Genomic DNA, 12,974 nt, shown 5'->3' on the forward strand with positions numbered 1-12,974 from the left:
GTGAGAGAAGGCTTTTGGGATTCATGACAATACTATTTCAAACTGGGGATCAAAAAAATTTAAATACTAAGACTACAGGCAAACATACCTTGTTATCAAAGTTGAACCTGCTCAAATCCCGAGATTCCGTTGCTCTTCGGTCACCGTGTGTGAGCGCCCCCTACCAAAAACACAATTTCAGAATCATAGCACAGTAACTGCTATTACTGGAAGACAGCCATACAGAAACCATCAGATTCTTTAAATTAAAAAAAAAAAAAAAAAGAAAAGAAAAGGACTTCACAGCAACTTACCAAACTTTCCAGTCTTTTAGCAACTATCGATGCAAATCTTTGCTCTCCAGCCAATTCAGAAATTAAAAATACATATTCTGGAGCAGTAACTTGGTTTGATCTATGAGTTCTTCCTGCATTAAAAAAAAAAGAGAGAGCAATCTTGCTCACTAGGTAAGACGATTAGGTCTATTATCCTAGCTTCTAGTAGAGCTGGTTTCAGTAGGAAAGGTACTTGTTTCTGACCTAATCAGTGCAGTGATGGGGTGTCCGGTCACCAGGAAAACATTATTCAAATAAATAAAAATGCAGCCTTTGGTTGCATCCCTTTCTCACTGGGAATCTGAAATTAGCTGAAGAGGTATGATGTGGTGGTGGGGGCCCTGAGCTGGGAGACTGAGGGTCCAAATGAGGGTTCAGTCTACTGAATTATCGATCTATTAGGGAAGCATAAACTAAATTATGGCTAAAATTACATCCTTTCAAAATTAAGGGCACCAAGTTAACCATGCAATTATTACCTTATTATGTCATGTGAAAGTAAACGACAGTCTTAACTCACCAAACTGCTGAATTGCTCTATCAGCACTCCAAGGCAATTCCAAAGTCATATGTACTCTCCGCCTCTGATTTTTAGCTCGACGATCTGCTTGTAATGAAATACCTGAGCTGGCAGCTTCTGAGATAATAGCAATATTCTAGATCAAATAAACATAAAACATTAAACGATCTTTGCATACAAAAGGAGGATGGTAGCACTCTGAATTCCTAATAAGGAAATACCAAATTAAAAATCTCCACAAAAAGTTTGGCTGTATTTATGAAACCTTTGCTTGAAATTACATTTAGCAACACACATAAGTCCCGTATTCAGAAAAAGATTATTAAATAACTTATAACTGCCATATCTACTTTAAACATTAAAAGTCAACAAATTATTGTCATCTTTGTCCACATCATACTTATTACATAAATTCCTCTAAATTGGTGTGAGAAAAAGGAACTACGGTATCATATCTTTCTGTAAGCAACCATGTCTAGCAATTATGGTAGCAGTCAATTGGAGAAGAAATCAGTTCTGAACTATTTTTACAAAAGTTGCCATGATTTAAGATTTCTCCAGGAATAGTCTAGTAGTCACCCAAATGTATAAGTTGACCTTATCAACTTAGTTATAATACTGTGAAAATCACTTTGCAGCAAATGGGCATTTGGATATGATAATATACCCATGTAAATAAAACAAATCAACCAAAAAACTTAATGCTATAAGGTTTGCAAAGCACTCTACATATATTATGCCAAAGTCCACTGAAAAAATCCTTACTTTAGTCCCAGACACTTAACACTTACTAGCCATGTGACCTTGGGCAAGTCACTTAACCCCAAGTGCCCTGCCTTCCCCCCTCCAAAAACAAAAAAACAATCCTTTATACATAAAGAAAATGATTAGTTGAAGTGATTTGCTTAGGATCATGGAGCTAGCGAATATCTGAAGCAAGATACAAACCTAGATCCTGTTGATATGGTCTCTAACAGGCAGTTAAATCAGATCACCAATTTTAAGTGGTAAAGGTGAGCGAACAGGACTATACAACCTGCTTTGAGATGGCTTGGGAGAAAGTCAGCTCTGGATTCTATTTGGCTTAAAGGGGAACGAATTTTTGTATAACACCCAAAGAAAATATGCCAAAGGGCATAAAAAGCACTAAAACAAAATTTTAAGGGATCATATGAAAAATGTTTCATTACAGCCTTTTCTGAAAAATGCTACTACTCAAGCCATATTAATGATGGCAAAATTTGTCCAGTTAAAATTATTCCCTGAAATTTAAGTAATCTGTTTTGTGCACACTAAGTACTTCAAACATTCCCTGAAACTTGCCTTATTTCCATCCATGAATCTCTGCTTTTCTGTGATGTTTAGAATTTCCACAGGCACATCAGCTTCAGACCTAGACTCATAAGAAATGCTTCCATCATCGTTGCTTACCACTCTCCCCTTTCGGCCAGTCATCTGCAGAAGTACAAAGTGGTTACTTTTCAATTGAGGCATCAGAGCACACAGTAAAAAGTTTCTTAACCACAGGGGACAATACTTTTAATTATAAACTTAGAGGGGCTCAGGGTGTATTTATTATATGACCAAGAGATAAGATGGAAAGGGAATTAGAGGTCACACAGCTTGCTTTAAAAAAAAAAGATATTAAAGGATTTGGATATTTCTATCAAAGGATAGAAATCACCATTCGACCAACATCAGAGGCAGGAATCCCACCCACTTCACTCCAGACCCACTGTTCTTCCCACTACTAAAGTCCTATCAAAGGACAGATAAAAATCCCCCAGACTTTCAAAGCACAAATCCTAATACACAAAACAAAGGTTTAATTTGAGAGCTGTTGAATTACCTCCGCCACATTCTCCGGGCCACCCAGCTCATCAATAAGTTCATCCAGTGTATTAGGAGGAAGATCTTCAGCTAATTTTTCCAATTTGTCTAACAAATCTTTCTTCATCTGCTGGGCTCTTTCAACAGCATCCTGACTTGTTACAAGGCTGTTGTTGTTACTGTTACTATTATTAGCTATTTGGGAAAGTCAATAAACAAAGTCAGTGTTAAGCTTTTAAAAAAATTATATTTAAAATATGAACTTCCTCTGCAGAGAAATCATGATCTTACCTTGTGTATTATTAGGAGTAGTGACAAGAGATGTGGAAGAAAAACTTGGTCTTTTTGATCCCAGACCTGACGCTAATAAGGCACTTTGAATAGAATCTGGATCAATACTTTTTTTCTTTTTTTTCTCTTTGCTTTTCTTGTGGTCTTTTCTGATTAACCAAGGATCTGAATATAAGTGAAGAAATCAATTAAACATTACATGAAATTAAATCTGTCCCCATCACATGAGCTTGTGGTTGTGCTGGATGGTGAAGGGTTACTTCCACATTGCCATAGGTAAAAGCTCTATTTTTAAACCATTTGGGTCAAACAATACTTCAGAGTCAACTTTTATTCCCCATCTCATTACTACCTTGCATAAAGGAAATTACATTTTAAAAAAGTTCAAATAACATGTATTAAGGATTTAAGAAAATGTAAACTTGCCATCTTCATCATCTTCACTAGATTCATCCCGAAATGGGTTGAAATCATCATCATCTCCAGAACTCATGTTTTTTGAGCTCTCGTAGTCAGTTTCTTCATTATCAGAGGCATCAGATTCACTTTCACTATCATCAGAACTGCTTCCAGTAAGGCCACCAATTTTTCGTGCTTTTTTTGCCTCTCTACTTATTTCTTCCCCTATATTATGTCATAAAACAAAATGAGTTGGCAAAAATATTTCTTAAATTCCCAAACACCAGATTCAGTATTTAATCCTGAGAAACTATTATTTTAAATATTTTTCCCATAACAAATAAAACTTTTGGGAAGTTTTCCCGAAATGAAGTACGAATACAATAACCCACATGTACTTACATACTGAATACCTAGAATGCATCTAGCTCTGTGTTGGGGATACAAAGAATGAAAATGGAATCGCTTCTACCTTCACACAACTCCTATGTATTCTTGTATAGAAATGAAATCTTGATAATTTCCTTACTGAAATAGTTTTTTTGCCTTTTTGGAGGGCAATTGGAGTTAAGTGACTTGCCCAAGGTCACACAGCTAGTGGTTTGTGTTTTCTTATGTCAACTACATTAAAATCTATGTGCCAACCAAACCATCTAGGTATGTGGAAATTTCTCTTTGAAAAATCCGGTTTAAAGGCCAAACATTTACTCATCTTAAGGGGAGGAACAGAAAAATTCTAAATAATGACCAAGAAGTAATTTTGAGAAAGACTAAACAGCATCATTATCAATTGACAAAAATTAAAAATTGTATTTCAACAAAAGCAAGTTCTATAAAGTTATTTTCATTTCCAGTGAACATGTAGTGTTTACTAATACAGGTGGCCACAAGATCTGTTGGTAAAATATTGTATATCACCTGAGGTCAATAATCAAAGGTATCTGTTGCTATAGGTACCCCGCCCCCCCCTTCTTGGGAGGGAAGTGGGGAAATGAAGAGATGTGCCATTTTATAGGCACTATAAACTCCCTCAAGGGAAGGAGATCAAATTAGCTGTAACTAAAGAGTTGCCGAAAGCAACGAGAGGTTGTGATTTGTGAAAAGTCACACAAGCCAGTACTTAGCACAGGGAAAACTTGAACTCATATGTTCACGAATGCAAGGATAACACTCAGCAGTCACTAGTGTCATGCTGCCTGGATCATCAGGATCTAACATTCTAGAAGCCCTGCCAAGGTGATACAAGGCAGGGGAGGGTAGTGGGACACATGAATTCATTTTCCCCGTGCTCCTCAGCTAGTCTGATCATCTAAGTTCCCGAAAGCTCCACCAGGACAGGACAGGATTGGCTCCTTGTAGAGTCCCCACCAGCTCCTCTATCTAACCAATTAGAAGGCAGGGTGGGTCTCCCAGAATCTTGGAAAACATCCTTGATAATCAATAAAATTGGATTTTTACTGGAAGGTGGACAACACTGACTCAGGTCCACTTTTTAACCAAGTTTCAGAAAGCTGTAGTTATTTTAGTACATTATCAAAAGGTTTAGGAAGGATGTGAAAGGTTGTGAAGGATGCTCCAATTTTAAGGACTATCTTGTTCTAAAGTTTATTACTTCCCAATGTTCAAATTCCTATAAGCATTAGAGAAAAGTACAAACCTACCTTTCCGTTTCTTTATTTTATTCTCCTTACAAGGACTATCTCTGGGTGAGCTGTTGTTACTCTGAGCAGTCAAATCAATTCCGAGCAAACTGAAGAGTTTCTTTCTGTCTGGAGCTGGAAAGTGTTTTTCAATGAGTGATTGTAATACCCCTCTGTTTAAGGAATAGAAAAAAATAATTAAAAAACGGGCACACTACTCAGTATACCCCAATAAAACGTCACCTACCAAGTAGGAAAAAAACATGTATTTAGGATTTTCTTATAAATTAGAATAAACCAATTATTCTGATCCTTCACATTCAAATAGTTTAAACAAAGCTAAAGTGAAATAAATAATGATAATCATTGAAAATATGTAAAAATACACCAGGGAAATCACATTCTCTTCCAAAGTGATATTTTATGTATCAAGCAATGTTCTCTATTAAAAGCACACTAGTTTTAATAAATAAAATCGACATTTTATTACTTTTATAACATTTATCCAAGGTAAGAGAGACTATATAGGGAAACCAGAAAAAATCATTTCATTAATTTCAATTCTGTAGTTGCCAGCAGGAGAAATGAAAGCTGTGGTCAGGGTCAGTAAGTGTTTTTCCTACTGATTTATAAGGTTGAAAAAAAAAATCATTCTTAAGAGAAACAACAAGCACAGACTCTGTGTTCACCTACCATCCCAATAAAATGAAACAGCATTCAGATGGATATTTGTGTATTATACTATGGTGCTACGTAGGCTATGCCTCAAACACTGTCTGCCCAGTGAGAGAAGGGGTACCTCTGTCCCTATGATCTTTCTGCATCCATACAGACTTTACCCACGTGCAGACCACTTGTTTTTGCTAAGGATGGCTTCCCTGCAGCTCCAGAATCATAAGGCTGTGAGCAATGCTGGTACAAAAAATAATCTCAAGCGTGCAGGAAAACAAAGCAACCTATTTAAGAGTCTCCACAGTGTAGAAGTCTAACATACTAAGTCTCAAAATAATACTAATACCTTGAATTATGCTATCTATGCTATCAAAAAGTCTCATAGTATGGGGTGGCTAGGTTAGAGCACCGGTCCTGGAGTCAGGAGGACCTGAGTTCAAATCCAGCCTCAGATGCGTAACACTTATTAGCCATGTGACCTTGGGCAAGTCACTTAACCCCCATTGCCCTGCCTTCCCCCCCCCCACCAAAAAGGGCAAAAAGTCTCACAGGTGAAGTCATATTTAAACATTAGTTTTCCAACAAATGTTAAATTAGAGAAAACCATTTTAATTACTGAAAAATTCCTACATTTTAGAGTAAAATATACTAGTATAGATAAAAATTTCAAAAATAAAAACAAAAATATTACTTGGCCGTTGACACAAAGTCATTTAATTCTCCTCCACCCTCTTCTAAGGCTTCTAAAGTTCGAGCCTCTCCTGTTGACTGAAGACCAATGACAACACACTAGAGAGAGGAGGAAGCAAGATTAAGTAAAATATAAAAATACAAAAGGCTAAAAAAAAAAAGTAGGAAATGTATGGTTAAACTTTGGATACAGAAACATGTTTTCTTATAAAAACTATTATACACTAACAAGAAACTTATTTACATTTTTAAAGAAAATTCCCAGAGCACAAATAAATCAAGCCCTATAAATATGAAAAATCTCAGCACTACCAAAAGACACCCAGAATCCTAAGAAATGAAAGGAATCTTTCCAGACTGTTTAGTCCTCCTGGCCCTTTATTTTATAGATGATAAAAATGAAGCTTCCCCACAAACTCTACCATACAAATCAAGGTCTTTTAATTGAAGTCTTTCAATAACTTACTTTTCCATTCTTGATTTCTTCTCGAGCTAGCTGCACGACTCGCTTGACTTTGGATGCTATACACAAGTATTTGAAAAACCTCTGATGAGCGGACCAGAATTGCCCCCACATAGACTTCTTCATTCGCTGCTCTGCATCTATAAGATCAGCGGCCTGTTGAAATCTCTCTCTAGCATTTACCCACTAAATAAGAAGAAATATTAACAGTTTACATGCTGCACAATTAAACAGAAATTGTTTTTCAAATAAAGTTACTTGAAGAGTTCCAGGTTACATTTGAATGCGTGACCAAAGAATCAATGACAAAAGCAGAGTCAACTTTTTGTCTATAGTTTTGGTTTAATAGACTATATAAGAACATTTAATTTTGTATAACATTCTATTAGATGTGTGTATTTTTAGCTGGGAATAAATACTCTTAACTGTGGACAATTATAAGGCTAAATGGTGTGAATAGGTTTTTAAAATGTTAACTGAGTAAGTAGAAACATAAAAGCTTCTTTTAAAAAAATCAGCTACTAGGTTCAGTAACCATTTATCCAAGTACTTGTCTTTACTTCATGTTTTTAAAAAAAGAAAAAAATTTACTTAATTTTAGGGATCACATGGACAAGTAGACTTTTACCACACTAAGCAATACAACTGAAACAGCAAAAATGAATTTTAAAAAATACTAGGGGGGCAGCCAGGCGGCTCAGCGAGTAAGAGCACCGGCTGCAGTGTCAGGATAACCTGGGGGATCGAATCCGGGCTCAGATACTTAGCACCCACCCAGAAATAACAGGCCGTGTAACCTTGAGCAAGTTACTTAACCCCGACTGCTTAAAAAAAAAAAATACTAGGAAAAGCCAAACTTACCAGTTTTACTGCTTTATTATACATTCTAACATAGCTCTGGGAAAGAAGAACTTCTTCAATTTTGAAGGTCACACCAGTAAAGCTCAACTGCCTGGCAATGTACATGCCTCTTAGCTTCATATCCATAGCAACTATTTCCATGGCACCGACACCTCTGAAAAACACCAATACAAAATAACCCAGTAACATCATTAAAAGAGTAAAAACTTAATAGAAAATCGTTTTCATTTCTAAAAGTGACAAAGCAGAACCTCTATACTATTTACCTTCGTTCTACAGCTTGAATGAAATCACTGAATTCTCTAAACGGGGTTCCTTCACCCCATATTCCAAGCCGGTTCATATAGGCCATGTTCCTGGGTTCAGAAGCACCTTTAGGAAGTAGAAAAAATGAATGCCCAACCATTAGTGTAAGGTAAGGGTGGAACAGAGAAGAGAATAGGCATACTGGGGGTGTATAGTAATATGTACCTGTGGCACTGGCGTAAACCACCCTGGCTCGTGGCAGCTTGTTCTGCAGTTCTAGTACTGCTAAGCCTGTCTTGGTAGGCTTGGAAGAACCAACAGGACATAAGTTCTTAGCTTTGTGGCATTCATCAAATACTATCTATAAGGAATCAGTTAAGAAATGAACCTCACGAACACTGGAGAGGGTAGGAGTGGAGAGAGAAGATCTATACTTTCCAAACCTCTGAAACCTCCACATTCTTGCCTAGGGAAGGATTATGAAGGTTTCTCTACTTGCCTTGGGGCCTGGGCAAGAGTGACAATAGGGGATTGTGTAGATGTCTTGGAGACATACCAATTAACTCTTCAAAATCTCAGTAAATCTACAATCACATGTTGAAGACCTCTGAAATACAGCTTAGCAAATCTCATTTTACTGGGAGCATACACATGGGAGTCAAATTAACTGCTTTTCTTCTCATGATCAGGTTGCCCTAAAGATACACTCATCTCCATATTTACAGAATGCACATTTTCAGAAAATAATATACCATTTTGTCACTTCTACAATCAATGAAAACTCTCCTTACACTCTCCTCTCTATCATTTTATTTGTGAGTACCATTTCAAGGGTTCTTCTAACATAAATAGCCCCCCCCTTTCCAAGACAATAAAGGATACCACTCCATCAAAGTCATCACTGCACCAATGCAGAAGCTGCTTTAATCTTGTTTTGTATTTGCCCCCAGACTGACTTTCACCAATGAGAGAAGAATAGGTGGCAAAGATAACGCCCTTTTTTACACTTCCATTATGTTTGGAAGAAATTTTTCCATATTTAAACTAGAGGAGAAAGGATAATAATTATTCACAATTAGCTTTACAAACCAAAAATTACTTTAATATTCAGCATCTCATTGGATCCCCATAGCCAACTCAGAAATGAAGACACTAAGTCCGTTTTACACATCTTACCTAAAGTCATACTGAGTGACTGGGGTGGAAGAAGAACAGGGGCCTTCTGACTTTCAATCTAGGCCACGGTTCATTTTACCACTCTCTGAACCAGTCTTTCACTACTTTGTCTAGGTGGGGGATTTTCTTTGAACTTTATATAAGTTCTGCAGGGTATAAGAGAGCAAAAACAGATAGGCTTTTCCTTTCCAATTGTATGGATTCATTAGTCAAACAATACTATTAGATGCTAGTCACACATTTTGGGCTTTTAAGTGATTTATCTTTAAAGCTTCTGTTGATACTCACTGACCCAATTCAATATGCCAAATAACATAAAAGTATGTGAAAACACGGAAGTAAACATTACCAAAACTATATGGTGAAGATAATTATAGAATAAAATTATATTACTGTACCCCTTTTCAAAATGTGTTTTCTCTTTATAAAATTATTTTTTACAATTAAGCTTAAAAATAGAAGTTATACAGTCAAAGGTCAATCACAACCAAATTTTCAAGACATTCCAATTGTTCATTATGGGAATTTCAGCATACTAGGGTTGATACTACAAAGTCTTGCCTTGATAGTAAGAAAGTAAAACAATTTTAGTATAATCTACTAGTGGGGCAAATGAGAGATGGAACACATATTATGGCCCCAGCACAGCCATTTGACACTGGGGAAGGTACTTAACTATAATATGCCTAGGTTTCCTCAACTCTAAAATAATAATACCTGTTTATTGGGTGCAAAAATGGGAAAGCAATGTGAAAGGTTAAAGCTTTATGTGTAAGTCATTGTTTCTCCCCTCAAAGCAGCAGGATATTTGTGCTGCTGTTTGGTCTGGGCTGTGGATATAAAGGGTTTTCTTGTGGTGACAGGGTTGTCAGAATAAGGAGAAGAGCTTGACTGCAAAGAGTTCTCGTCTAATGCAGTTTTCATCTGCCACCTGCTAACAACAGCCTCTGCACAGACAGACTTGTAGGTATTTTTATCAGAGTAACTGTTACATTATAGGGCAACAAAGCAGCATCTGTGGACAAGGTGAAGAATTCATAGTCACCAGTTATTTTGGGCAAGGAACTACATATCAAGATACGGAAATTCTTCTGTTGTATGCATTATGCAGTCAGTATCATGAGATCAGATCTCTAAGTAAAAGCTACACATATGTCCCATCATTCTGTGGATATTGAAAGTACACAGAACTTTTATCAAGGCAAATCCTGCTGAACTTTAAGGAAAACTATTCAAATTCAAAATTACTCAAGTACTCTATCTAAAGCAGTTAATCTGTTTGAAATTTAAAATATTATACAATAAATGAGTAACTGATACTTAGTTAATTACAACACAAATACATATAGCATGCATTTTAAGTCTCCTCACACAAGCATACCTAAAGTTTTGCTTCAATCGTACATAGTAAAAAGTTTCCACACCTTGTTTAATGAATGAACCGAAATGTTTTTTGCTCCAATGTCCCTCAAATCTCTTTCAGCATCATATTTTAAATCATTTGAGACGCTAAACCTATTAAAGGGGAAGGAAAACACCAAGTTAAATACAGATCACATTCTCAAAGAATTTTGAATGCAACACACCACACTGTCTTGAACTCCCCAACTCAAACAAAGCCACAGTCCAAACATGTCCTAATTACACATTTGGACAATCACATTAAACTTACCATAATGCTCTTTTTCTACTCAACAGATAATTCTCATAAATTATTCCAGCTATGGTTCTCCCTTTTCCTACACCCGCACCATCACCTATCAAGAATCCAGCTCGATCTCCATTAGGTAGAAATGTTTCATGTTGCTGAAAGAGAATAAGCATTTAATGAATCTTTTCATTATTTAAAATGACACAAAAGTGAATATATCTTAAGACAACGTGAAATCCACAATGATTTCCCCACGAAAGTATCAATCACTTTAAGTTAAAAAAACAAAACAAAACCATACTATTAAAAGTCTTATATATATGTATTAAAAGTCTTATAAAAATAAGACTTTAGATAGTATTAGTACATCATACCTGGGCTGCATATGTGATAGCTTCAAGCTGTAATGCTGATAACCAGCCATTATCAATACTTTCTTCAGATATAGATGTTTTATACCAAACATCAGGGGGTGTGACACTGGATAAAGAGCTGGTTTCTACTACTGCATCAGGATGCCTGAGGCCAATTTTTACTGTTAAAAAAAAAATTAGTATTAATTTTAAATACAACTGCAACCAATTCTATCAAAGGGCACTTCAGCTTGTTAGCTGTTAAGAAACATTTTCAGAAACACAGAACATAATCCATAAATGTTTGCTTCTTCTGCTTGAAAATGACATTTAAATATGACAACCCCCCAAGATTAATGCAATAATGGAAAATTGTTGAAAAGACATCTTAGTTAATAAGGGGGACAAACTGGCAACAATCCGTTAAACTGCTACAATGACATTGGTCATGTCATGTCATGGACCAAGGACAAACAACAAGCTATTTTTCTCTTTCTGTTATAAACTAGCTTAAGAAAGCTCTGGAGAATAAAGACCAGAATACTGTTTGCTGTACAATGTTCCATTAGCCACATTAACTGTCAGTTCCATGGCAAAACAACACAACGTTATCATCCAAACTTCTTAGCTTTAATTTTGAAAAGCACTAAGAGCAAAGCTTTAAAAATACTTACAATACTTATTTTCAATTTAAAGTTTGACATAGTAAATGTATGTGTACATACACAGGAATGATCTAAAGCTCTTTGATATTTTATGGACTCATGATTTAATCAATCTAGGTATAACTTTCACAGATGCTAAAAACAAAAACAAAAACCTCACCAAAACCAAAAACATCAAGTGGCCAAGTTGAAATCCGATAGCTGATCATTGATGAAAAATTCAAACTAATTCTAATTCATTTGGGAAAAAAACAATTCTGGGGCAAACCAGTAAGACATACGTTTTATTGGCATGTACTCTGCATAAGTCTCTGCGTGGCCCATTTCTTCTTCATCTTCCTCCTCTGGTTCTTCTTCATCTTTAACCACTGGTACTTTCTACAATATAAAAAGTTTGCTAATCAAAGAGTGGCTTTCATTTCCTGGACTGATAATGTTTGAGAGCATGGGCTCTCATTCTTGGAAACATCAAATTCCAACTGTACTATCTACCACAAGAATCTTGCCAGAATGATGAAATTTCTCCTAAATGCTATACATTCTCCTCTTTCTCTCCAACAATCTAATTCAAACCCACAAACTTCATACATCTTTATATGAAGATTCCCTGGCTGGATGATCCCCAGTGTTCCTTACCTCTTCCTGACCTCCCTCCCTCCCATTTATCCCATGAGTTAGAGGCAGAAGAGACCCTAGCAATCACTTAACCCATTTAGTCAAGCAAGTTTAGTGATTTGCCCAAAGATAGTAGAGAGGATTTCTCCACAATACTCAACTGCCTCTCTTCTGCAATGGAGCGCCTTTTTTTTGGAGGGGAGGGCAGGGCAATTGGGGTTAAGTGACTTGCCCAAGGTCACACAGCTGGTAAGTGTTAAGTGTCTGAGGCCAAATGGAGGGCTTCTGCTTGAGATCTTGCCCAAATTCCAGATCCTTCACACTCACTCCTAGAGCAGGCCCAGGGTTGGCAGGGTAGAAAGGGCAACAGAAAGGGGGAAGCGCCAAGCCCACTCTTCTTCCACTTGAACCAGCTCATAGGCAATTCCTTCCATCCCACAGAGATGAATGTTACCACTCTTACTTATAAAAAGCATTGATATGCTTTAGATACATCTTGAACTGAAATCCACAATAGGCTTTTCCCTGGCATTCTAATCATTTATCTGTTTTAAGAGAAAACTGCTTTTCAAATTCTTACCCATCAGT

At 36.5% G+C, this 12,974-nt stretch overlaps 1 protein-coding gene across 2 annotated transcripts in view; it reads right to left on the reverse strand.

Annotated features, from left to right (window-relative positions):
- SBNO1 (strawberry notch homolog 1) overlaps positions 1-12,974 on the reverse strand; it is a 75,989-nt gene that overhangs the window by 16,190 nt on the left and 46,825 nt on the right. For both annotated transcript variants that reach the window (XM_069081554.1, XM_069081553.1), the window contains exons 5-22: positions 12,053-12,149; positions 11,128-11,288; positions 10,775-10,908; positions 10,527-10,617; positions 8,809-8,970; positions 8,152-8,287; positions 7,947-8,052; positions 7,681-7,834; positions 6,823-7,005; positions 6,358-6,455; positions 5,016-5,167; positions 3,382-3,579; positions 2,956-3,120; positions 2,684-2,859; positions 2,158-2,289; positions 835-970; positions 294-406; positions 89-160 (exon numbers count right to left, since the gene is read on the reverse strand). In XM_069081554.1, the coding sequence (XP_068937655.1) occupies positions 89-160; positions 294-406; positions 835-970; positions 2,158-2,289; positions 2,684-2,859; positions 2,956-3,120; positions 3,382-3,579; positions 5,016-5,167; positions 6,358-6,455; positions 6,823-7,005; positions 7,681-7,834; positions 7,947-8,052; positions 8,152-8,287; positions 8,809-8,970; positions 10,527-10,617; positions 10,775-10,908; positions 11,128-11,288; positions 12,053-12,149 (2,466 nt within the window). The remainder of the gene's footprint in view (positions 1-88; positions 161-293; positions 407-834; positions 971-2,157; positions 2,290-2,683; positions 2,860-2,955; positions 3,121-3,381; positions 3,580-5,015; positions 5,168-6,357; positions 6,456-6,822; positions 7,006-7,680; positions 7,835-7,946; positions 8,053-8,151; positions 8,288-8,808; positions 8,971-10,526; positions 10,618-10,774; positions 10,909-11,127; positions 11,289-12,052; positions 12,150-12,974) is intronic.

The sequence above is a fragment of the Petaurus breviceps genome, unplaced genomic scaffold (assembly GCF_028583685.1).
Source record: "Petaurus breviceps papuanus isolate PSGF00001 unplaced genomic scaffold, PetGlider_PUasm1.0 99, whole genome shotgun sequence".
Classification (NCBI taxonomy): Eukaryota; Metazoa; Chordata; class Mammalia; order Diprotodontia; family Petauridae; genus Petaurus; species Petaurus breviceps.